The sequence below is a fragment of the Salmo salar genome, chromosome ssa14, assembly GCF_905237065.1.
Source record: "Salmo salar chromosome ssa14, Ssal_v3.1, whole genome shotgun sequence".
Taxonomy (NCBI): Eukaryota; Metazoa; Chordata; class Actinopteri; order Salmoniformes; family Salmonidae; genus Salmo; species Salmo salar.
Window position 1 is genome coordinate 63,624,625 of NC_059455.1, and position 26,152 is coordinate 63,650,776.

General features: G+C 43.4%; 2 protein-coding genes across 3 annotated transcripts in view; one reads left to right on the forward strand and one right to left on the reverse strand.

The window, feature by feature from the left end:
* enog (Gamma-enolase) overlaps positions 1-10,872 on the forward strand; it is a 20,766-nt gene extending 9,894 nt beyond the window's left edge. Inside the window, exons 8-12 of one of the 2 annotated variants that reach the window (XM_045693609.1) lie at positions 2,414-2,611; positions 2,765-2,966; positions 5,783-5,891; positions 6,043-6,101; positions 10,096-10,863. In XM_045693609.1, the coding sequence (XP_045549565.1) occupies positions 2,414-2,611; positions 2,765-2,966; positions 5,783-5,891; positions 6,043-6,101; positions 10,096-10,165 (638 nt within the window). In that variant the 3' untranslated portion in view covers positions 10,166-10,863. 2 annotated transcript variants of the gene reach the window in all.
* A 3,355-nt stretch (positions 10,873-14,227) lies between these two features.
* tpi1a (triosephosphate isomerase 1a) lies at positions 14,228-25,104 on the reverse strand. Its single transcript, XM_014141796.2, has 6 exons — positions 24,851-25,104; positions 22,950-23,073; positions 18,145-18,362; positions 17,435-17,520; positions 15,140-15,227; positions 14,228-14,859 (listed from the first exon to the last, which is right to left on the reverse strand). The coding sequence occupies exons 1-6, from the start codon at positions 24,960-24,962 to the stop codon at positions 14,741-14,743; spliced, it is 747 nt and encodes a 248-aa protein (XP_013997271.1). The 5' UTR covers positions 24,963-25,104; the 3' UTR covers positions 14,228-14,740.
* Between the last annotated feature and the right edge of the window lie 1,048 nt (positions 25,105-26,152).

The window sequence follows — 26,152 nt, forward strand, 5'->3', positions numbered from 1 at the left end:
TTTACAGAATCACAGTCCTGTGAGGGGCAAACCTGCCTGAGACCGATAAGCCCAATTTTCACCCTCGGACCACAGGGATTTTAATGATAAACTCAGCAAAAAAAGAAACGTCCTCTCACTGTCAACTGCGTTTATTTTCAGCAAACTTAACATGTGTAAATATTTGTATGAACATAACAAGATTCAACAACTGAGACATAACAGAACAAGTTCCACAGACATGTGACTAACAGAAATGGAACAATGTGTCCCTGAACAAAGGGGGGGTCAAAATCAAAAGTAACAGTCAGTATCTGGTGTGGCCACCAGCTGCATTAAGTACTGCAGTGCATCTCCTCCTCATGGACTGCACCAGATTTGTCAGTTCTTGCTGTGAGATGTTACCCCACTCTTCCACCAAGGCACCTGCAAGTTCCAGGACATTTCTGGGGGGGAATGGCCCTAGCCCTCACCCTCCGATCCAACAGGTCCCAGACGTGCTCAACGGAATTGAGATCCAGGCTCTTCGCTGGCCATGACAGAACACTGGCATTCCTGTCTTGCAGGAAATCACGCACAGAACGAGCAGTATGGCTGGTGGCATTGTCATGCTGGAGGGTCATGTCAGGATGAGCCTGCAGGGAGGGCACTACATGAGGGAGGAGGATGTCTTCCTTGTAACGCACAGCATTGAGATTGCCTGCAATGACAACAAGCTCAGTCCGATGATGCTGTGACACACCGCCCCAGACCATGACGGACCCTCCACCTCCAAATCGGTCCTGCTCCAGAGTACAGGCCTTGGTGTAACGCTCATTCCTTCGACGATAAGCACGAATCCGACTATCACCCCTGGTGAGACAAAACCGCGACTCGTCAGTGAAGAGCACCTTTCGCCAGTCCTGTCTGGTCCAGCGACGGTGGGTTTCTGCCCATAGGCAACGTTGTTGCCTGTGATGTCTGGTGAGGACCTGTCTTACAACAGGCCTACAGGCCCTCAGTCCAGCCTCTCTCAGCCTATTGTGGACAGTCTGAGCACTGATGGAGGGATTGTGCGTTCCTGGTGTAACTCGGGCAGTTGTTGTTGCCATCCTGTACTTGTCCCGCAGGTGTGATTTTCGGATGTACCAATCCTGTGCAGGTGTTGTAACACATTGTCTGCCACTGTGAGGATGATCAGCTGTCCGTCCTGTCTCCTGTAGCGCTGTCTTAGGCGTCTCACAGTACCGACATTGCAATTTATTGCCCTGGCCACATCTGCAGTCCTCATGCCTCCTTGCAGCATGCCTAAGGCACGTTCACGCAGATGAGCAGGGACCCTGGGCATCTTTATTTTGATGTTTTTCAGAGTCAGTAGAAAGGCCTCTTCTGTGTCTCTAGTTTTCATAACTGTGACCTTAATTCCCTACCGTCTGTAAGCTGTTAGTGTCTTAACGACCGTTCCACAGGTGCATGTTCATTAATTGTTTATGGTTCATTGAACAAGCATGGGAAACGGTGTTTAAACCCTTTACAATGAAGATCTGTGAAGTTATTTGGATTTTTACGAATTATCTTTAAAAGACAGGGTCCTGAAAAAGGTTAATGGTTAAGACGTTAGATTCCCGAGCGAGACATCCGCGGTACAAATCTGTTTAAAAACATTTTACTATGTGCTCCACTGAACACAACTCTGGTAACCCTTTGACCAGAGTTCAAATTATACATTCTCTTGGGGGCAGTTTGAAAATAGTGGACTGTGCCAATGTTAATATTCTGTATGTGCATTTACACCACTAGACAACATCTTCTCACCCACAAACTACTCTACGCTGAAGAAATTAGATCATAAATCCTAAGGTGGTAATGAGTTTGCAACCTGCCTCTGTGACAGTGTCTGCCCATCCGTATGACTGTCACGATGTGTTCTCACATTTCCCAACAGCCAAGGAAATGGGTATCAGATGATCTTTGGACTAACTGTGTGTGTGTGTGAGCGCTTAAGCTTGTACTTGAGCTTGCATTGGTGTGTGTGTGTGACAACCCTGGGCCTTGGGCTAAGAATGATGCCGCTATCCCACTATTGAATAAGTAGCTAGGTGTGACAGGAAGTCAAAACCCTGGCAAGATCAAAAAGAAGTGTGAAAAGCCTAAAGGAGTGTCAGCTGTAGCCTCTTAGAATAGATTTTGGTCTGTAGTATCTCTCAAGCATCTAGAACAGAATCGGCGTGTATTCTTGCAACCTTTCTGCCTCGCTCTCAACCCCACCCCAGCTTGGATACGTGACTATTTCTGCTTTTGAAAACACAGCAGCATCATCTCACCAAACAAACGACAAGACAAGTTGGCTAAAGCAGAAACAGAGTGGTTGAGGCTAGGTAGAGTCTACCCTTACACCCTTCCTCTCTCGTTCTGTCTTTCCTTCCCTCCTTCCTCTTTCTGTCTCTCCCTTCAGCGTTGGAGCTGATAAAGACAGCCATCGAGAAAGCGGGCTTCACGGATAAGGTGGTGATCGGGATGGATGTGGCGGCGTCCGAGTTTTACCGCGAGGGGAAGTACGACCTGGACTTCAAGTCTCCTCCGGACGCTGAGAGACACATCAGCGGAGAGGAGCTATCAGACATCTACCAAGGCTTCGTTAACGACTACCCAGGTAGGCAGACGATTATCTGACACGTATTAGATTCTTAATTCAATCGAATATGAATTAAATTAATTGATTTTATTTGAGTTAAAAAAAGACACACTGTGCATAATTTTTTAAAAACTAGACAGAGATAACACAAAACCCTTGTCCCCTTTGTAGTGGTGTCCATCGAGGACCCATTTGACCAGGACGACTGGGCCGCCTGGTCCCGCCTAACCGCTTCCGTGGGCATCCAGGTTGTCGGGGACGACCTGACGGTGACCAATCCCAAGAGGATAGAGAAGGCTGCTGAGGAGCGGGCCTGCAACTGCCTACTGCTCAAAGTCAACCAGATTGGCTCTGTCACTGAAGCCATCCAGGCGTAAGTGACCCCACGTCACATGACCCCACGTCACATGACCAGTCAATCAATCACGTTGATATACTTGTATATAGATACCAATCTGTCAATCTCTGTCACTTGGCCAGGCTAGGTTGTCCTTGGAAAAAGAGAGGAATTACCTAGTAATATATAGGAGGAACACTATGATGCTCTATAACAAGGTTATGTAGCTCTAATGACTTGGTCCGTGGTTCCTAACTCTGGTCCTTGAGTAACCCAAACAGTAGCATTTTTATTGTAGCCCAGGACAAGCAGCTGATTCAACTTGTCAACTAATTATCAGGTCCTTTAATGAGTTGAATCACGTATGTTTGTTCAGGGCTACAACAAAATGTGTGCTGTTGAGGGTACTGGAGGACCAGAGTTTGGGACCGCTGAGGTAGGTAATTCTGATAAAATGTCACGGCCTTGGTCGGATCTGATATGATTGTCACGGGTCTTGGTTATGTGTAATTTTAACTGACTTGTCCGGAAGGACCCATACAGATCCGAACGCGACTGCTGCAGTAGAGTGAGAAAGAGAAATGTTGTAATTTATGCTGCTGCTCTTGTTGGCCAATCATGAGTCGTCAAAGCGGCAATAGTCTACAGTCATATTTTTTATTTATTTTTATTTCACCTTTATTTAACCAGGTAGGCTAGTTGAGAACAAGTTGTCATTTGCAACTGCGACCTGGCCAAGATAAAGCATAGCAATTCGACACATACAACAACACAGAGTTACACATGGAATAAACAAAACACACAGTCAATAATACAGTAGAACAAAAGAAAACAAAAAGTCTATATACAGTGAGAGCAAATGAGGTAAGTTAAGGCAATAAATAGGCCATGGTGGTGAAGTAATTCCAATATAGCAATTAAACACTGGAATGGTAGATGTGCAGAAGATTAATGTGCAAGTAGTGTTACTGGGGTGCAAAGGAGCAAGAGGCTAGTTGAGAGCCTTGCTCTTTCTGTAGCAAAAGTTAGACATCTAATCAATGGAAGATGGACGGAATGAAAAGTTAAAGGAGAAGGATAGACTACAATGACCAAGAGCCAACAGATAGGCTACTACTTAATATTCTGAATAGAGTTGTTGTTATTTGTAACTGTAGGATTATAAAGTGTATGCAATGCAGCTAACGTTAGCTAGCTTAACTAGCTTCTCCCGGTTTGATGCAGTCAAGACAGGTACAACGTAATCCTATTTGATGATAAATAACCTAGATTTGGCAGCTATCTACTCTAGTGCGAGTCGGCTTGGTTGCTGTCTCTCGTCTCTCGCTCCCTCCTCCCTGTGTCACTCGCTCAGGGTAATAAAGTAGCTTAAAAAAATGACTTTACTGCTGCTTCCCTCACTTGGATCGGACCGGGTCTGGATCCGACTAGGTCTATACGGAACAGGTCTAGTTGTCATCGGTTCGGTTCGGAACGGGTCTCTATACCGTAAATTCCGGACTATAAGCCGCAACTTTTTTCCCAGCTTTGAACCTCGCGGCTTAAACAATGACGCGGCTAATATATGGATTTTTCCCGCTTTCAATGTATTTTTATTTTTTTTCAAAAAAATCCATTCTGTGACGTGCTCAGTTTTTTGGCGGCATGAAGCTTTCATTAGACCAATGAAATTGCCGAACGGGTTAAGGTCAAACAACTTTTTTGTTTACTGTTTAGATTGAGAGCACTCGATTTAAACTTCCCATCATTCTGATTACGGTAGTCATTTTGTCACCCTCATCATGGCAAAGACACGGAGAAATGCATATGATGCAGCTTTCAAGTTGAAGGCGATTGATCTGGCTGTTGGAAAAGGAAATAGAGCTGCTGCACGGGAGCTTGGTCTTAATGAGTCGATGATAAGACGTTGGAAACAGCAGCGTGAGGAATTGACTCAGTGCAAAAAGACAACTAAAGCTTACTGCTAATTTTTTATTTTTTGTTACAAGCCGTGTTTTGTTAAAGCCTATTTATTTTTGTTTACAAGCCGTGTTTCGTTAAAGCCTATTTATTTTTGTTACAAGCCGTGTTTCGTTAAAGCCTGTGTAAAGTTCATTTGTTTCAATGTACCGGTAGGCACCTGCGGCTTATAGATATGTGCGGCTTATTTATGTTCAAAATAATATATATTTTTTAAATTCAGTGGGTGCGGCTTATATTCAGGTGCACTTAATAGTCCGGAAATTACGGTATTTACAATTCTTATTTATGTATATTGGGCCCGGGTGGGAAAGCCCTAGGTCCATTTAGGAATGGGTCCAAAATACCTCTAGTAGGTAGGGTTCAAGTAAAGTGATGTCATTCATACACATTTATGTAGCGTCAATCATGGCCAGGTTGGAAGTCCTTGAGAAAGAGATGTCAATGGTGGTTACCTGCTCAAATAAAAGAAAATAACGAGCTTTTTTACATTCACATGATCATCAATCAGTCATATTTATATAGCCAATACTTCCATCTATATACCTGTCAAATGTTACTACACTCATAGCCATCGATCATTGGCATTTTACAGCTATCCATCATCTATAACTGTTGTCATCAATCTTGACCGTAAGTAAAGCCAACGGTCATTGAAAGTTGTTTAATTAAAATGTATTAATATAGCCATAAATCACTTAGAATCCTACGTTCATTTAACTATCCTTTTGGTACCCTCTCTGATAGTCTATCGCCCACACCCCACCTATCCTCGTTGTCTCACACTTATTCTACTCTCCATCTCTCTCTATCCCTCTCTCCTTGTCTCTTGCTTACTCTGTTTCTCTGTCTCTCTCTATATATCTGCCTGACGCCTTCTCTCTCCCTCTCAGGTGTAAGCTGGCCCAAGCCAACGGCTGGGGAGTGATGGTCAGTCACCGTTCGGGGGAGACAGAGGACACTTTCATCGCTGACCTGGTGGTGGGGCTCTGCACTGGACAGGTACACACACACACACACTCACTCACTCACTCACAGAGACATGCGGAGCATTCCACACAGACACAGAAGTCCCTGATCATTATACAAATCTGACCACAAAATTGTATCGCTTTCACTAAATCTGTTTTAATTCTCTCTCGCTCTCTCTCAGATTAAGACAGGAGCCCCGTGTAGATCTGAGAGGCTGGCCAAGTACAACCAGCTCATGAGGTCAGTGGTCAAACATGATCGTCTTTAGCTATCCTGCCAAATGCTATTCAGTGGCTTATATTGTTTCTTGATGGAATTTGCACCTCAAAACCATAAATCATTATACACTGTGTGTACAAATCATTAAGAACACGGGCTCTTTCCATGACAGGCTGACCAGGTGAATGCTATGATCCCTTATTGATGTCACCTGTTAAATCTACAGGTTAAATAAGGATTTGTAAGCCTTTTAGACATGAGATTGTGTATTTGTGCCATTCAGAGGGCGAATGGATAAGACAAAATACACTGAACGAAACATGTAAAGGGTTGGTCCCATGTTTCATAAACTGAAATAAAAAAATCCCAGAAATGTTTCTTACGCACAAAAAGCGTATTTCTCTGAAATTTTGTGCACAAATTTGTTTATATCTCTGTTAGTGAGCATTTCTCCTTCGCTAAAATAATCCATCCACCTGACAGGTGTGGCATATCAAGTTGCTGATTAAACAGCATGATCATTACACAGGTGCACCTTGCACTGGGGCCACTTTAAAATGTGCAGTTGTGTCACACAACACAATGCCACAGATTTTTGGAGAGTGTGCATTTGGCATGTTGACTGCAGGAATACCAGAGCTGTTTCCAGAGAATTGAATGTTAATTTCTGTCTGTAATACTGCCCTTTTGCGGGGAAAAACTCAACTCATTCTAATTGGCTGGGCCTGGCTCCACAGTGGGTGAGGCCTATGCCCTCCCAGCATACCCATGGTTGCACCACCCCCCAAATCATGTGAAAACCATAGATTAGGGCCTAATGGATTTATTTAAATTGACTGATTTCCTTATATGAACTGTAACTCAGTAATATCATTGAAATTGTTGCGTTTATATTTTAGTTAAGTATATTTAAGTGCTTTTGAACGGGGTATGGTAGTAGGTACCAGGCGCACCGGTATTCGTGTGTCAAGAACTGCCAAGCTGCTGGGTTTTTCCACGCTCAACAGTTTCCTGTGTGTATCAAGAATGGTCCACCATCCAATGGACATCCGGGCCAACGGCAGGACAGTGGTCGAAAACGGGTCATTGATGAAAGAGGACAAAGGACACTGACACGAATTGTGCAGCATAACAGACGGGCTACAGTTAGTCAACTGACAGTCCAGTACAACGTTGGTGCCCAACGACCCATAAAATAATGCACAACTCGTCGTACCTTGACACAAATGAGGTATGGCAGCCAACGATGTACAGAGTTCAACTTCTTTCCTCAAAAAACAAGAAAACTGTGGTTGCAGTGTGCTAAGGAACGAAAACACTGGGGAACTGGAAAAACATTGCTTGGTCTGATGAATCTCGGTTCCTGCTGGCAGGACTAGGGTATGGCGAAAACCACATAAGTACATGCATCCATCATGCCACATGTCAACATTGCATGCTGGTGGTGGTGGTGTGGAGCGTTTTCATCCTTGATAAAAGCAGAGCAACGTTTGAATGCCACAGGATATCTGAACATCATTGCCAATAAGGTGCATCCCTTCATGGTGTATCCATCTGCAATTTTTTTTTAATTCTGCAGGATAATGCTTCATGCCACAAGGCTAGGATTGTCCAGGAATGGTTCCAAGAACATGACAGTAAATTCAGCTTACTGCAGTGGCTTGCCCAGTCACCAGATCTCAATCCAATTGAGCATCTGTGGGATGAGACAGAACAAGCTATTCGGAGTAGAGATCCACCCCCAACCAACTTGACACAACTGTGGGAAGCATTGGAGTCAACATAGGCCAGCATCCCTGTGGAACGCGTTCGACACCTTGTAGAGTTCATGCCCCAGTGAATTGAGGCTGTTCTGAGGGCGCAACGCAATATTAGGAAGGTGTTCCTAATGTTTTATACACTCCAGTGTAGTTCCATAATAAACACTGCATCTCAAAGGAATAATAATATGCTTCTATTATTGCATGTAAGCATATACTAACATATACTGTGTAGAGACCAACAAGCTGCTGTTACAGGTCAACAATCCCTAAAAGTAAGAGTAGGAGTAGGACCACGTTGCCCCTGAGAGCCAGTCAGAGGGCAGACAGCACCTGGGATCCGCTCAGGGTAATCCCATTGGCTCTTAGCAGGGCAGGGAGGGCCTCTTACCCAATCACAGCAGCATTAACCGATAACAGCCACTATAACACCCTGATCACTGGGTTAATGGTCCAGGTAGAAGTTACAGGTTGCACAGATCTAGAATCCGATTGCATGACTCCTAATAACAGCTCCCTGATGATCACTGGGTTAATAGTTGAAGGTGTACAGTGCATTCAGACCCCTTGACTTTTTCCACGTTGTTACACTACAGCCTTATTCTAATATTTATTAAATTGTTTTTTTCCCCCTCACTTAATCTACACACAATACCCCATAATGACAAAGCAAAAACTGGTTTTGAGAAATGTTTGCATTTGTTTATTTTTTTTATTTTTTTACTGAAATATCACATTTACATAAGTATTCAGACCCTTTACTCAGTATTTTGTTGAAGCACCTTTGGCAGTGATTACAGCCTTGAGTCTTCTTAGGTATGACGCTACAAGCTTGGCACACCTGTATTTGGGGAGTTTCTCCCATGTTTCTCTGCAGATCCTCTCAAGTTCTGTCAGGTTGGATGGGGAGCGTCGCTGCACAGCTATTTTCAGGTCTCTCCACAGATGTTCGATCAGGTTCAAGTCTGGGCTCTGGCTGGGCCACTCAAGGACATTCAGAGACTTGTCCCGAAGCCACTCCTGCGTTGTCTTGGCTGTGTGCTTAGTGTCATTGTCCTGTTGGAAGGTGTACCTTTGCCCCAGTCTGAGGTCCTGAGCACTCTGGAGCAGGTTTTCATCAAGGATCTCTCTGTACTTTGCTCCGTTCATCTTTCCTTCGATCCTGACAAGTCTCCCAGTTCCTGCCGCTGAAAAACATCCCCACAGTATGATGCTGGCACCACCATACTTCACCGTAGGGATGGTGCCAGGTTTCCTCCAGACGTGGCGCTTGGCATTCAGGCCAAAGAGTTCAATCTTGGTTTCATCAGACCAGATAATTTAGTTTCTCATGGTCTGAGAGTCCTTTAGGCAAACTCCAAGTGGTCTGTCATGTGTCTTTAACTGAGGAATGGCTTCCGTCTGGCCACTCTACCATAAAGGCCTGACTGGTGGAGTGCTGCAGAGATGGTTGTCCTTCTGGAAGGTTCTCCCTGACCAAGGCCCTTCTCCCCCAATTGCTCAGTTTGGCCGGGCGGCCAGCTCTAGGAAGAGTCTTGGTGGTTCCAAACTTCTTCCATTTAAGAATGAGGGAGGCCATTGTGTTCTTGGTGACCTCCAATGCTGTAGACATTTTTTGGTATCCTTCCCCAGATCTGTGCCGACACAATCCTGTATCGAAGCTCCACAGACAATTCTTTCGACCTCATGGCTTGGTTTTTGCTCTGACATGCACTGTCAACAGTGGGACATTATATAGACAGGTGTGTGTCTTTTCAAATCATGTCCAATCATTTGAATTTACCACAGGTGGACTCCAATCAAGTTGTAGAAACATCTCAAGGATGATCAATGGAAACAGGATGCACCTGAGCTCAATTTTGAGTCTCGTAGAAAAGGGTCTGTAAATAAGGTATTTCTGTTTCCTGGGCTTGTGTGTAGATTGAGGATTGTTTAAAAACTTTTTTTTTTTAATAAGGCTGTAATGTAACAAAATGTGGAAAGTCAAGGGGTCTGAATACTTTCCAAACGCACTGTATGTAACCCCAGATCTAGGATCTGATTGCCCAATTACAGCAGCATTAACCAATAATGGCTACTATATTTCCCTGATCACTGGGTTAATAGCTGCAGGTAGAAGTCGCCCCCTAGCCTAACCACAGATCTAAGTTCAGATTGCCTGGGCTTTTACCTAGAGCATATGGATGTCGGATGCATTTACCTGTTGTATCACTGTTTTCTCGTTCTCTCTTTGTCCATTCTGTTGGTCTCTTTAGGATCGAGGAGGAGTTGGGGGATCAAGCTCGCTTTGCAGGCTATAACTTCAGAAACCCCACTGCCCTGTGAGACCAGACAGACACACAGACAGACCGACACATCAATGCCAACTATACTCAGAGCCTCTAAACTACATGCACAGAAGAACTACAGGGTAACATTAAATATGCACAGTTACTCTGATTTTGAGACACATAGACTGATAGACAAAGATTTAAAGAGACTGACGGACAGACACAAACATGCAAATAGAGACACACAAGTGTAGAAATGAAGCTGAAGCACACCTAAGCAAGACTAAGATGAGTGTCAAAGAGAAAAAAAAGAGAAAATGAAATACACACAAATAATTTGTAAAAAAAAAAATTAAATACACACCGCTGTATACAACAACAAAAAACACTGACCGATGGCCGACAAGGACAGGCTAACTAGGCTGACTGAGGAAAAAAAAGAATACATATTGTATTGCAGTTGTTTGCTTTTTCACCCATGATGACACAAAACTGAACTCTCCCTCCTTCATCCCCCTCTCTTTTCTGGCTCTGCAGTCATCCCTCGTTCTTGTTGTTGTTTCTTGGTTACCTCCACACTCCCTCTCCTGGTGTTGCTATGATTGCAGAAATGGGCCGGTTCCTCCATGCTTGAAGTCCCAATTTCCCCTTTCCCTACTTTCCATTGATTCCTCTGTCAAAATAATTGCTGTTGAAAGACAATACTACTGTCATGAAAAAAATATATATGTGAAATAAAATTATTGTAATTTACAGTTTCAACCATATTGGTGTCTTTTAAAAAAAATTGTATTAATATCAGTGTTGTACAAATCTAGATCAGTTTACCCTCCCCTAATCTTAATGTTACACAAAAATGACCCTAGATCAGCATATGGGGGCAATTTCTTCCTACATCATGTAAATGGAAAGGTTTGAATAGTGAGAAAATGAAAGTAAATGACTAAAATGTTAAAACTTTTTCTGGTACTACATCCAATGCACATTGCTGTTGTCAACTTGCATTTCTCAGTGTAAGGCACTGGAGGGCAACAGAATGCTCCCACTGTCACACACAACTTTCCATGTAGTAGTCAAATAAATACACAGCAGATGACAAACACCTTATGTAACACTATTTTATGTTTGGCAAGTGAATTGATTATATCACATTTTTGTTAACTGCTTGTAAATCCAATGTTTAGTTTCAGCAGCGGACGGTGGCAGAGTCCGGGATATTTTTTGTTGTTGAACGACCGTGAGGTCACTTCTACACCAAAAAACCCGAAAAAGACTGAGGTAACTTTTTCTTTAAGGACATTCGATTCCAAAATGCATGAATATTTTCTACTTTTGAAACTCGAGGAAAGGTATAATTGTTGATCTCAATGACATTGATCTCAATGGGATCACCAGACAATTCTATACTAACCTAAAACAAAAGGATTTAGCTAGTGTATCTTAGTTAACAATTATTATACACTGACTGTCATAACATTATGAATACCTGCTCTTTCCATGACAGACTGACCAGGTGAATCCAGGTAAAAGCTATGATCCCTTCAATCAGTGTAGACAAAGGGGAGAAGACAGGTTAAAGAAGGATTTATGCCTTGAGATATGGATTGTCTATGTGTGCAATTCCCGAGGGAGAATGGGGAAGAAAAAAGATTTAAGGGCCTTTAAACGGGTTAGTGTAAAAGTTGCCAGGCGCACCGGTTTATGTCAACAACTGCAATGCTGCTGGGCTTTCCCATGTGTATCAAGAATGGTCCACCACCTAAAGAACATCCAGCCAACTTGACACAAGTCAACATGGTCCAGCATCCCTGTGGAATGCTTTCGACACCTTGTACAGTCCATGTCCATACGAATTGAGGCTGTTCTGAGGGCAAAAGGGGGGTGCAATGCAATGCAATATTAGGAAGGTGCTCTTAATGTTTTGTTCAGTCAGTGTATATCTATTGAAGGTATACTTCAGGACTTTGGCAATGAGTGTATCTGACTACTCCCCTAGAGTCAGATACACTCCTGGATACAATTGTTATGTCTCTGTGTCCAGTATGAAGGAAGTTAAGCTGTGTTTACACAGGCAACCCAATTTTTATATTTTTCCACTAATTGGTCTTTTGAGCAACACCATCAAATCTTTTCACACCAGATCCTTTTCAGAGCTGATCTGATTGGTCAAAAGATCCAATTAGTTAAAAAATATCAGACTTGCACTCTTTGCATTCTCTCAACCAGCTTCACCTGGAATTTTATTTTATTTTACCTTTATTTAACCAGGTAGGCTAGTTGAGAACAAGTTCTCATTTGCAACTGCGACCTGCCCAAGATAAAGCGTAGCAATTCGACACATACAACAACAAAGAGTTACACATGGAATAAACAAAACATACAATCAATAATACAGTAGAACAAAACAAAACATCTATATACAGTGAGTGCAAATGAGGTAAGTTAAGGCAATAAATAGGCCATGGTGGCGAAGTAATTACAATATAGCAATTAAACACTGGAATGGTAGATGTGCAGAAGATGAATGTGCAAGTAGAGATACTGGGGTGCAAAGGAGCAAGATAAATAACTACAGTATGGGGATGAGGTAGGTACATAGATGGGAATAAATGCTTTTCCAACAGTCTTGAAGGAGTTTCCACATATGCTGAGCACTAGTTGGCTGCTTTTCCTTCACTCTGCGATCCAACTCATCCCAATTGGGTTGAGGTCGGGTGATTGTGGAGGCCAGGTCATCTGATGCATCTTTCCATCACTCTCCTTCTTGGTCAAATAGCCCTTACACAGCCTGGAGGTGTGTTGGGTCAATGTCCTGTTGAAAAACAAATGATAGTCCCACTAAGCCTAAACCAGATGGGATGGTGTATCGCTGCAGAATGCTGTGGTAGCCATGCTGGTTAAGTGTGCCTTGAATTCTAAATAACCAGCAAAGCACCCCCACACTTCACGGGTGGAACCACACATGCGGAGATCATCTGTTCACCTACTCCGTGTCTCACAATGACACGGCGGTTGGAATCAAAGATCTCAAATTTGGACTCATCAGACCAAAGGACAGATTTCCTTCGGTCTAATGTCCATCGCTCATGTTTCTTGGCCCAATAAAGTCTCTTCTTATTGGTGTCCTTTAGTGGTTTCTTTGCAGCAATTCAACCATTAAGGTCTCCTCTGAACAAATGTTTAAATGTGTCTTACTTGAATTCTGTGAAGCATTTATTTGGTCTGCAATTTGAGGCTGGTAAATAATGAACTTATCCTTTGCAGCAGGGTCTTCCTTTCCTGTGGTGGTCCTCATGAGAGCCAGTTTCATAGTGCTTAATAGTTTTTGCACCTGCCCTTGAAGACATTTTCAAAGTTCTTAAATCTTCCAGATTGACTGCCCTTCTTGTGAAAGTAATGGACTGTTTTCTTCGCTTATTTGAGCCGTTTTTGCCATAATATGGACTTGGTCTTTTACCAAATAGGGCTATCTTCTGTATACCACCTCTACCTTGTCACAGCACACATGATATGCTCAAATGGATTGAGGAAAGAAATTCCACAAATGAACTTAAGGCACACCTGTCAATTGCAATGCATTTCAGGTGACTACCTCATGAAGCTGGTTGAGAGAATGACAAGCATGTGCAAAGCTGTCTAAGGCAAAGGGTGGCTACTTTGAAGAATCTCTAATATTTTGATTTGTTACTACATGATGCCCTGTGTTATATAGTTTATGTCTTCTATTACTCTACAATATAGAAAAATAGTAATAAAGAAAACCCTTGGAGGTGTGTCCAAACTTGACTATGTAACTGATTTTAAAAACTGTGCGTCGCTGCTAAATGAATAGGGAAAACACTGAAATCATTGTTTATAATGGAAAGAAGTGGAGGGTGCATACAATAAGTGATACTTGAAAAGGTTCTGATGAAGGCCATTGATGAAGGTTGCAACGTCAAGTTAATAGTTTAAAGAGGTGTTTAAATCAGAGCCTTTTCAATCATTTTGAAAAGTTTTATCCAGCCTGCTTTGGGTGGATGGAAGGAGCCATATTTCTGCTAGTCATGCAGTAACTGGAGACTTGCCGACTTTTAGAACCAACAACAGAAAGCCATAGAACGGGAAGACAGACAAGTTCACAGCAGACTAAACCATTTATTCAAGTGGTCTTCAGCCTTTACAGTCATTTGCTGGAAAAAGTTAGACGTGATTCAACCAATAGGAGAGAAAAGACTAAACCAAGCGTGTGCATGACTGCTTCTAGTGACAATGGAACTTACAGTCATTAGCAATACACAAAGTACTGGTCCCCTTATAGGATATGTGCTCACTCATTACTGTATGGGACATCGTTAAGTGCAGTGCTTATTAATATAATCAGGAATGTACATTTTAGAATGTATATAGTAGTTAAGAACTTACATCCAAAGAGACATTCCATAATAAAAGTCCCACCCTTACACAGAATACGTCAACCAATGGAGACTGACATGCATTATCAATGTGGGACTTTTACTGTGGCCGGCCCCTAAACTATAGGACAGGGCATTCAAAATGAGTCAAATTGTCCCTTGTTGACACACAGAAACTTGGGGAAGAGATGCAGTCACAGGACACTACTAGCAGCAGGTTAGGTTGCTTGTGCGCTCTAGGCACGTGCATTGATGATGTCAACAAACTCGGGCTTGAGGGAGGCTCCGCCCACCAGGAAGCCATCCACGTCGTTTTGGGAGCCCAGCTCTTTGCAGTTGGCCCCAGTCACAGAGCCTGGAGAAGGGAGGGACTTTGGTAAAAACACTCAAGTGCCTATGTAATACATACAAGAATTTTAAAGGTTTAGGAACACATTCATATTCTTCAAACAGACACCAAAGTAATGTTATTCATGCTGTAAGCTCCATTTGTTGTCAGTAATGTGTGTTTTTGACCCCCCCCCCCCCAACTCCATTCAGCCCAATAAACAGGTTACGATTTCCATTAGAAACAGTGGCTCTGGGGATTGTCTCATTGCTATTAGCAGCCTGAGTTCAGTGTGGTCCCTACTGACCTCCATAGATAATGCGGACGGAGTCGGCCACGGCCTCAGAGACGTTTGCCTTCATCCACTCCCTCAGCTTCTCATGCACCTCCTGGGCCTGGGGCGAGACAAGTTCACACAGTGTCTTGTACAGCCAACTTTGTGGGGACACACAATTCAGTTCCACTAATCCATACCCTCACCCTAATTCTAACCTTAACCCTAAACACTAAACCCCCTAGAAATCACACTTGACCTTGTGGAAAAAAATTTAAAAAATAAAAAGTCCTTAGTCAAATTTGTTTGATTTGAATTAAAAATGGTCAAAAATAGATTCTTAGCAAGAGCAATTTCTCAAGCAATAATTTTGCTAGGACTGTCTGGGAGACATCCAAGTGGGGAGGGAAAAACTGAAAACTATCTGTTATTGGCAGGGAGGTTTAGAACTCCCTCTTATTGGTCTATCACCTAATTTACCACCTGGTGACGTCACCAGGCAGGCCAAAACTATCCCACCATAACAGGCTGAAATTTAAAACCACTCTTACACTAAAAGGGCATTATCATTTTCACAGTATTACTCCAACCTCCATCTGGAAAAATATAGAAAAACACATTTGACTGCACTGGGCCTTCAAATAAATAACAAAAATACACTCTTGCAACAGAAACAAACGAGTGCTTAATATAACCACATTTAGCATAAATCACTAAGCTGTTTCTAACAAAAAAATAAGACATTGGAACTATCATTGAAGATTTACTTAAAACATACAGTGAGCTACAAAACTATTGTCAAAGACATGTTTTGGCTCTGTACTCCAGGACTCTGGATTTGAAATCAAACAATGACTCTGAAGTTAAAGTGCAGACTGTCAGCTTTCATTTGAGGGTGATTTCAACCACATCAGGTGAACCGTTTAGAAATTACAGCACTTTTTGTACATGGTGCCCCATTTTAGGGGACCAAAAGTATTGGGACAAATTCACTTAAGTGTATTAAAGTACTCAAAAGTTAAGTATTTAGTTCCATATTCATAGCATGTGTTGACTACATCAAGCTTGTGACTCTACAAACTTGTTGGATGCATTTGCTGTTTGTTTTGGTTGTGTTTCAGATTATTTTGTTCCCAATAGATATGAATGGTAAATAATGCATTGTGTCATTTAGGAGTCACTTTCATTGTAAATAAGAATAGACTGTTACTAAACACTTGTACATTAATGTGGATTCTACCATGATTACGTATAGTCCTGAATAAATCTTGAATGATGAGTGAGAAAGTTAGACGCACAAAAGTTAACCTCCCCTGTTATTAGAATGGTGAGAGGTTAGCATATCTTGGGGGTATGATATTTGTGCGTTTAACTTTCTCACATAGAATTCCCCTCCACTGCTCCATAGTCAAATGGCGGCGAGCTTTACACCACTCCAGCCGATGCTTGGCATTACACATGGTGAGATTGCATGGCTGGCTGCTCGATTTTATACACCTGTCAGCAACATCTCGCTGGAAATAGCCAAATCCACTGATTTGAAGGCGTGTCCACCAGTGGAGGCTGCTGAGGGGAGGACAGCTCATAATACATGGCTAGAATAGAGTGGTATCAACCACATGGAAACCACGTTTTATGTATCTGATACCACGCCCTTGACTCCGTTCCAGACATTATTATGAGCCGTCCTCTCCCAGCAGCCTCCACATACTTGTGTGCATCCAACAAATTTAGAGTCACAAGCTTGATGCAAATCATTGTGTGCTAGGAATATGGGACTAAATAAAAAATAAAAAAATTTGTTGACTCATAATACACAATCGAATTTGTCCCAGTAGTTTTGCTCCCCTAAAACTGGGGGGACTACCTACGAAAAGTGCCATAATTTCTAAACGGGTCACATGATATGGATGAAAATACCCTCAAACGAAAGCTGACAGTCTGCACTTTAACCTCAGTCATTGTATCATCTCCCTAACAACAATGATAACCGTATGTGTGAATGCAGTGGACTGTTAGCCCAGCATGCACAGTGCTTGTTTCTAGTGAGTGTACTGCAGGCCTAAACATGAGGTGGTCTATAAAGATTGATGGAAGTGGGCCATTCCCAGAAGCCAACTGGTGCCTTTCACGTAACAGAAGCCTGCTCACTGCAGTCATGTACCGACAACTCATGCTAACTTTAAAAAAAAAAATCATTAAATGCATGTGATTAAGAAAACCAATATCCATTTCCCACAGATCTGCATGTAACTTACAAAAATATAGTAAAGCATGCATGTTGTAGGTAACTAAGTAATATTGTTATGAAATGGCAATGAGTCGTACCTGTTCGGGTGAGGCTGTCTTGCCAGTACCGATGGCCCACACCGGCTCGTAAGCCAGCACCACTTTGCTCCAGTCCTTCACGTTGTCTACAACAACAACTTTCTATCAATATAATGAACAGCGCTGTATGTAGATTATGATAAGTTATGTTTGGCCTATCACTAATTGCCTTAAGATGTCTAATACAACATGTGGCAGGTAGACTAATGAAAAGGACCCCAGAGTTAGTTTTAGGTCTCAGGTAAGGTTCAGAGAAAGTGTGATGTTATTGTTTGTTGAAATGTATGTAAATCTTAAGTTGTCTATTGTTTTTGTCTATGTATGTTTTTGTAAAAAAGAAATGCAAAAGAAAAGTAAAATGTTCAACTTAAACCAAAATAATGGCTAATATATTTTTAGTAGGAGCGCAACAGAGCGGGTAGAATATATAAAATGAAGATTATGGACATTTTGTCAACTTTCCCAAAGAGTTATTCAGTAGAGAAAAGAATGGATCTAAACATTTACACTGGTCATTTAGCAGACACTCTTATCCAAAGGAACTTACAGTAGTGGGTGCATACATTTTCCTACTGGTCCCCTGTGGGAATCAAACCCACAACCCTGGTGTTGCAAATGTTCAACGCTTGCATGATGAGAACGCTTTAGATGAGCAGACTAATACATTCCTGTGACACACAGCAAACATGGGGGTTGAACCCAGCGGTTACCTGCGATGGCCTGGGTCTGGGCGTACACCACCTCCTCTGTGGTTCCAGCCTCTCTCTCCTCCAGGTTCTCTCCGATGCAGGCGATCACCCCCAGGCCACTCTCCAGGGCGTGGGCCACCTTCTGACCAATCAGCTCGTCGCTCTCCCCGAACACGTGGCGCCTCTCCGAGTGGCCCAGAATCACCCACTCCACGCCACAGTCCTTGATCATCACAGGGCTGAGGGAGAGAGAATGAGGGAGAGGGATTAGCAATACATCCACTAAATAATAGATTTAATTGAAAATGGAAGTATTTTTTGTATTTCAGATTCTGGCATTTCTCACATAGAAACGTCATTGGGAGGAAAGATGTTTAAAATCCTTTTTACATTTGTATCAAACTTCCAGAGTGGGCTCTGCTAATTCTGAAGGCATGCTACATTTTATGAGCACCACCAACTCAGTGAATGGGAAAATGGAGTCAAAGGGAACTCCTGACTTGCTGAATGTACAATCCTAAAAGAGGGCTGTGATCAGTGTTTTCCCACAAGTACCTGGATAACCAGCCAAATAGGAAAGTAGCCAGCCAGGCCTCCCCGGCCACAACCTATATTTCGGTGGCCTCTGGTACAGTCTAATGTCTTGATTCCACCCGAAATACACAGCAAAATTATAATCGTACGTACATACCCCAACCAGAAGCTATGGATTACAGGCAGCATCCGCACTGAGCTAAAGGCTAGAGCTGCCGCTTTCAAGGAACGGGACTCTAACCCGGAAGCTTATAAGAAATCCCGCTATGCCCTCTGATGAACCATCAAACGGGCAAAGCGTCACAGGACTAAGACTGAATAGTACTACACCGGCTGACGCTCATCGGATGTGGCAGGGCTTGCAAACCATTAGACTACAAGGGGAAGCACAGCCGAGAGCTGCCCAGTGACACGAGCCTACCAGACAAGCTAAACTACTTCTATGCTCGCGACAAGGCAAATAACACTAGACATGCATGAGAGCACCAGCTGTTACGGAAGACTGATCACGCTCTCCGCAGCCGAAGTTAGTAAGCCCTTTAAAACAGGTCAACAGTCACAAGGACGCAGGGCCAGACCGATTATCAGGACGTGTACTGCGAGCATGCACTGACCAACTGGCAAGTGTCTCCGCTGACATTTTCAACCTCTCCGAGTCTGTAATTCCAACATGTTTTAAGCAGACCACCATAGTCCCTGTGCCCAAGAACACTAAGGTAACCTGCCTAAACGACTACCAACCCGTAGCTATGAAGTGCCTTGAAAGGCTGGTCATGGCTCACATCACACCATCATCCCAGAAACCCTAGACCCACTCCAATTTGCATACCACACCAACAGATAATGCACTCTCCATTTCACTCCACACTTCGCTTTCGCACCTGGACAAAAAGGAACACCTATGTGAGAATGCTATTCATTGACTACAGCTCAGCATTCAACGCCATAGTGTCCTCAAAGCTCATAAGCTAAGGACCCTGGGACTAAACACCTCCCTCTGCAACTGGATCCTGGACTTCCTGACGGGCCGCCCCAGGTGGTAAGGTAGGTAACACATCCGCCACGCTGATTCTCAGCACAGGGGCCCCTCAGGGGTGCGTGCTCAGTCCCCTCCTATACTCACTGTTCACCCATGACTGCACGGCCAGGCACAACTCCAACACCATCATTACATTTGCAGATGACAACAGTGGTAGGCCTGATCACCGACAATGATGAGACAGCCTATAGGGAGGAGGTCAGAGACCTGGCCGTGTGGTGCCAGGATAACAACCTCTCCCTCAACGTGATCAAGACAAAGGAGAAGATTGTGGACTACAGGAAAAAGAGGACCGAGCTCACCCCCTTCTCATCGACAGGGCTGCAGTGGAGCAGGCTGAGAGCATCAAGTTCCTTGGTGTCCACATCACCAACAAACTAACATGGTCCAAGCACACCAAGACAGTCATGAAGAGGGCACGACAAAACCTATTCCCCCTCAGGAGATTGAAAATATTTGGCATGGGTCCTCAGATCCTCAAAAGGTTCTACAGCTGCACCATCAAGAGCATCCTGACTGGTTGCGTCACTGCCTGGTATGGCAAGTGCTCGGCCTCCGACCGCAAGGCACTACAGAGAGTAGCACGAATGGCCCAGTACATCACTGGGGCCAAGCTTCCTGCCATCCAGGACCTCTATACCAGGCGGTGTCAGAGGAAGGCCCTAAAAATTGTCAAAGACTCCAGCCACCCTAGCCATAGACTGTTCTCTCTGCTACCGCATGGCAAGCAGTACCGGAGCGCCAAGTCTAGGTCCAAGAGGCTTCTACCCCCAAGCCATAAGACTCCTGAACATCTAGTCAAATGGCTACCCAGACTATTTGCAGTGCCACCCTCACCCCATTTTTACACCACTGCTACTCTGTTGTCATCTATGTATAGTCACCTTAATAGCTCTACCTACATGTACATACTACCCCAAACAGGTGCCCCAGCACATTGATTCTGTATCAGTACCCCCCGTATTGTCTCGCTGTTATTTTACTGCTGCCCTTTAATACTTGTTACATTTATCGCTTATTCTTATCTGTATTTTTTGAAACTGCATTGTTGGTTTGGGGCTCGTAAGTAAGCATTTCACTGTAAGGTCTACACCTGTTGTATTCAGCACAGGTGACTAATTCAATTTGAATACTTATTAAATTTACCTCCCAAATTGTAAAAATGAGTTTTTGGTATTATGACTTTACAATTTAAATGACTGAAAATGTTTGAAGAATTCAGTGTATTGTTAGTTGTTTTGGATATCGTCTAGCTCTAGGCCTACACTGAGTGTATAAAACATTATGAACAAATGTCAAATCAGTGTAGATCAACGGGAGGAGACCGGTTAAATAAGGAATTTTTAAGCCTTGATAAAATTGAGACTCTTTGTGCCATTCAGGCAAGACAAAAGATTTAAGTGCTTTTTAACAGAATATGGTAGGTGCCAGGTGCACCAGTTTGTGTCAAGAACTGCAACGTTGCTGGGTTTTTCCACACAGTTTCCCCGTACGTAACAACCAAAGGACGTCCAGCCAACTTGACAACTGTGGGAAGCATTGGAGTCAACATGGGTCAACATGAACTCAACACCTTGTAGAGTTCATGCCGGACAAATTGATGCTGTTCTGAGGGCAAAAAGGGGGACAACATTAGGAAGGGGGGACAACATTAGGAAGGTGTTCTTAATGTTTTGTACACTAAGTGTCTAAGATCAGGACTATGTTCTAAGTGAAAGAACATTAATTAAACACGTCTTCTTTAGAGATTAAAGTAATTCAGTTTTACTGCAAGATATGAACTGCCACAACGTTTGTTCAAATTTTATTAAATCAGAAAAAATAGCCCGCCCACAGCTTGGAAAAATAAATCGAAGTTGATTACTATATGAAATTCAAAAGAAAATAAATCAATGTGAAAGAAAACAAAAGTCTAAGTGGATTTTGACTCATCGTTACAACTTAAGTTAAAACATGGGACATGCGAATTCTGGGCTCTACGCTGACATTTTTTACAAGGATCACAATAAGCAGCACACAAAACAGTAGGAGTATGTTCCATGCTCAATAAAGTACAAATGTACACGCAAATATTTTAGTCACATGGGTGCAAGTGTACACCTGCAGCCCGCAATTCGGGTCAGGAATGATCCCCTCGAGCAAACCACTGGTTCCTTCAAGCATGCTGTGTACTGGATAAAACAGTGCCTGACCGCTGGGCGAAGGACAGTCTACCGGTCGCCCCCGCCTAACGCTGGAACAGCAGGCTGGGGCGACAGTGTGCTAGCAAGCTAGTTAACGACACTGTGCTAGCTTGCTAGTTCTCCATCTGGAACAGTGTCGCCCCCTCCTGCGCTAGGACACGTCTACTGGTCGCTCCCGTGTACCGGACTAGCTGGCTGAGCTAGTACAGTGTCCTTCGCTCCCGCCTGCCAAACACCTGCCGTCGTTAACAGAACTGGGGAAAACAGTGTCCGACAGGCAGGGGCTGTCTACGGCTAGCTAGTTACCGTTCACACCCGCTTCTGTGGGGTTTATTGGCGGCTGTCATCCACCGTTATTGTGCATTAACGCCACCTACTGTACTAGCGCGCCCCCGCCAACTTAAAAATGCACCAATAGAAGTATAAAGAGGGGTTCCTGTAGATGTAGGAATACACACATTCAGGAACATCCCGTTCAACAACGGTGGGATTCACATGTCTGAGAGATGATATTCTCCGACATTCCTTTGCTAGTAGCAGTTGAGCAAACTCAACCAAAAACCTGAACAATCTGGTGTAATTCAGCCGACGCTAGTGGAAAACACTGGGCTGTGAATGGTTTATGACCTTTAATATTACATTTCTATGCATGAAATGTGTCAAATAAGAGCCCACTGACATTTGACGTGTTTGAATGGTATATTGTTAAACAATGTCTAAAAATAAGCTAAGTAAAAGGGTCGTTTTGAGAGTCACAATTTATTTCAGAATCTAGATATGCTACATATTTGAGAACACTATAAAGAGTATAATGACACCAAGAGGTCTGTATTATGTACAGTTCAGACCATAGGGACTTACAGGAGGCATAGGTCTAAAAAGGGCCTAAAATAACCAATTTCATCATGTTTTTTTTTTTTTTTTCAAAAATGGTTTGTGATACAAATGTAAAAAAGCATGTTAAACATCCATCCTCCCAAGTTCCTAAATCACCCAATAAGGAGGCCATCTTAAACAAGTTCACAGATCCCGTCTCAAGGTGGAAGACGTGTCGTCATACGGAGCCTTACCTGATCTCGCCAGTGAAGGCCCCCTTGGCAACTTTGTAGCAGTTCTGTGCGGCGACGCCGATCCTGGCATCCAGGTTCGAGCGGGCAAAGTCAAGGTAGACGGTGGGAGCGCCACACACCACCTCTGTGTGAGTGTAAGAGAGGGAGGTAGAGAGAGAGAGGGGAGACAAGAGGAGTTTAAAGCGTCCTCATGCTTCCCATCTGAAACAGTTCAGAACCGTTTGTGCATATATTAGGTGGACATTTAGGTCTTCGGCAAGGGTTTTTTCAGTTATTCGTGCGCACTACATTTTTTCTCCAGGCAAGCCGAAGTCGGAAGTTTACACCCCGTCGACTGGTGGATAGGCTGTTGGTAGACCGAAACTTTAGTCGAGCAGTGGCAAATAAATAAAACAAATATAGATATGGCACAAGAGACCTGTCTGATTCACACCTGTCTGAGTGGACTAATCCATTGAGAAGTCACACCAGTAGCTCAGTCTTACTGGTGCCACTGTAGGAGTGGACGCGTTGTTTGCAGAGTCCACAACCTAGGCTAAACTTGCAAGGAAAAAGTTTATTTATGTCATTCAATTGACGAGTTGTCAATATAATCATAGTCTTTTGTTTGGAGCACTATTGTCAATCTTGAGTAAGGACACACCTGATTACACATATAACTAAGCCTAGACTACCTGGCCTGCACGCAAATGTAGGCTTAGAAATGGGCCCATTTTGGGAATCAGTTAGTATTTCAGATTGTCTTAATTCACCATCACTGGAGCTTCTCAACTTATTTTTTTTCTTCTTCTCCAAAAGTAAGCGAAGTCTGTTTTTACATCCATTGAGAATGACAGTTCCTCAACGTAGCCGATTTCAAATCTCTTTTCAGCGCTATCCCTTTCGATAACCGCTCAGCATGAAAGGGGGCAAAAAAATGTCATCCTCTGATCTGGTGGGAGTGTCAAAGGCACACTCCAACACTCAGACATAAAAAGTAAAAAGTACATTTTCTTTGGGAATGAAGTTAAGTAGAAGTTGCCAAAAATATAAATAAGTAAAGTACAGATAACCCCCCCAAAATACTTTAAAGTATTTTTACACCACTGATAAAGTTCAGCTTTCCCCAACTTTGGTCCCACCCTGTTCATGCTCCCTCGCCCATGCTTGCATTGTCTAACTGTCCTCCCGTCCACTTGCCGCCATTAGAAATGAAGGTGGCGCCATGGTTTCATCTCCCTCAACATGTTATTTGTGGACATGCATTGGAAGGCTTCCCCTTTTATCTGTGGTGATAGCCTATCCCACCATAAACACTGGCCCACTATAAGCACTGGCCCACCATAAGCACTGGCCCACCATAAGGTTTGTTTGTAAGTGATAGTGAATTAAGACTGTGTGAAAGCTGAGTCTAGACCGGTGTTCAGCCAGTCCCTCCCAAGGCAATACGGACAAGCAGGCTTATTATTGGGAATTTAAAGCCCGTGTCTCATCAATGCACGCAGATGTTATGGGAAACTATGCTGAGTCCAATGAGCATAGCTCTCATTAGCAGCCCTGGTCCGTGCTATCCAGAATCCTTGGGACGTCCCTACCCCATTGCAGTTCAAATTTAAAATGGTTGAGGTAAGGATTAAAATGTAAGGTTAGGTATAGGTTATAGTTAGGGTTAAGGACATCCCAAGGATTCTACATAGCGGTAAGAAGATTGAAGTCACGTGACGTCTATGTCATGTGCTGTTTTCCTGTCGTTTGACGCAATCAGCATCATTCCTCTGTTTAGTGCTAAAAAAATAAAATACATTCACATTTACTTGTTTCATGTTTACATGTATATATTGGTATCAATAAGAATGTAATGTCAAAGTAATAGGGCACATTCTAGACTGAAGATATTGAGACAAAAACCGAATGCCGGTTACCGGTTTCATCGTTGAGGCTTGCAGTGTTCAGGGTCGTTATAAGGTCGCCCAGGCTCTTCTTGTCACCGTTCATCTTCCAGTTTCCTCCTACGAAAAATGTTCTAGAAGACATGATGGCTGGGCGTTAGACGATACCGGAAAACCGACGACACTGGTATTGGAGATGATGTGCTCGCAACAAACAGTGGATAAGCAGAAGCAGTTTCCTCCCCGTTTTTCTTTAAGCTTCTTCTTCTTCGGTGGGCTTTGACGGAAGTTGGCAACCAATATAATGTTACATTACCGCCACCAACTGGACGGGAGACCAAATCCATTCTACTTTGTGATAGAAAAAAAAAAAAATTACACTGCCAACCACTGTATTAACCCTACACTCATAAAAAGACACTCCCCCGTTCCACTAATTTAACCCTATCTAATCCTTTACCAGGCCAATGACCATTCAACACCCCCTGTAACTCTTCTGCATTAAAATCTCCTAATCCCAAGTACTTCTCTGCAGCTGCCACCACAACACCTGTTTTCTGTGACTTACATTCCATACCTGCTGTACAGTTGATAACCATAGCAATGAACACTAAAAAGACAACCTTACTGAAGCACATTTCATTTGTAGGCCTATTACTCTGTACAGGCAAAATCCTGCAACTCACCGGGAGCCTCTTCGGATCCCTCACCATTGACCCATCTTTCTCTATTTTCTTCGCTGCCGCAGCATATGACACCTTTTCCCCACAACTTTGACCCTGGCGACCTCAACCTGCCTCTCTCGCACCAGACACTTCTGATCCCCAGCAACATGGGCATCCCTGCAGTTTACACACACACACACACACACACACACACACACACACACACACACACACACACACACACACACACACACACACACACACACACACACACACACACACACACACACACACACACACACACACACACACACACACACACACACTATTAATCTACCACCCCATTGCAGGTAACCCAGTGGTTAGAGCATTGGGCCAGTAACCGAAAGGTTGCTGCATCGAATCCCAGAGCTGCAAAGGTAAATCTCTGTTGTTCTGTCCCTGAGCAAGGCAGTTAATCCACTGTTCCCTGTGCACCGAAGACGTGGATGACGATTAAGGCAGCCCCCTGCACCTCTCTGATTCAGAAGGGTTGGGTTAAATGCAGAAGACACATTTCAGTTGAAAGCATTCAGTTGTACAACTTTCCCTTTCCCATTTCCCATACAACAATAGTGAGGGGATTCAATTAAGCTGCCCCAGGTTAAACTGGACTGTGGCCCATTACGTG

Excerpts from the sequence above, each read along its gene's own strand:
- tpi1a (XM_014141796.2), bottom strand. The coding sequence starts at position 24,962 with ATGTCTTCTAGAACATTTTTCGTAGGAGGAAACTGGAAGATGAACGGT. Across the intron at positions 23,074-24,850 it reads AAGCCTCAACGATGAAACCG|AGGTGGTGTGTGGCGCTCCC; the intron begins GTAACCGGCATT and ends ACACTCACACAG. Across the intron at positions 17,521-18,144 it reads CCAGACCCAGGCCATCGCAG|ACAACGTGAAGGACTGGAGC; the intron begins GTAACCGCTGGG and ends TTGTTGTTGTAG.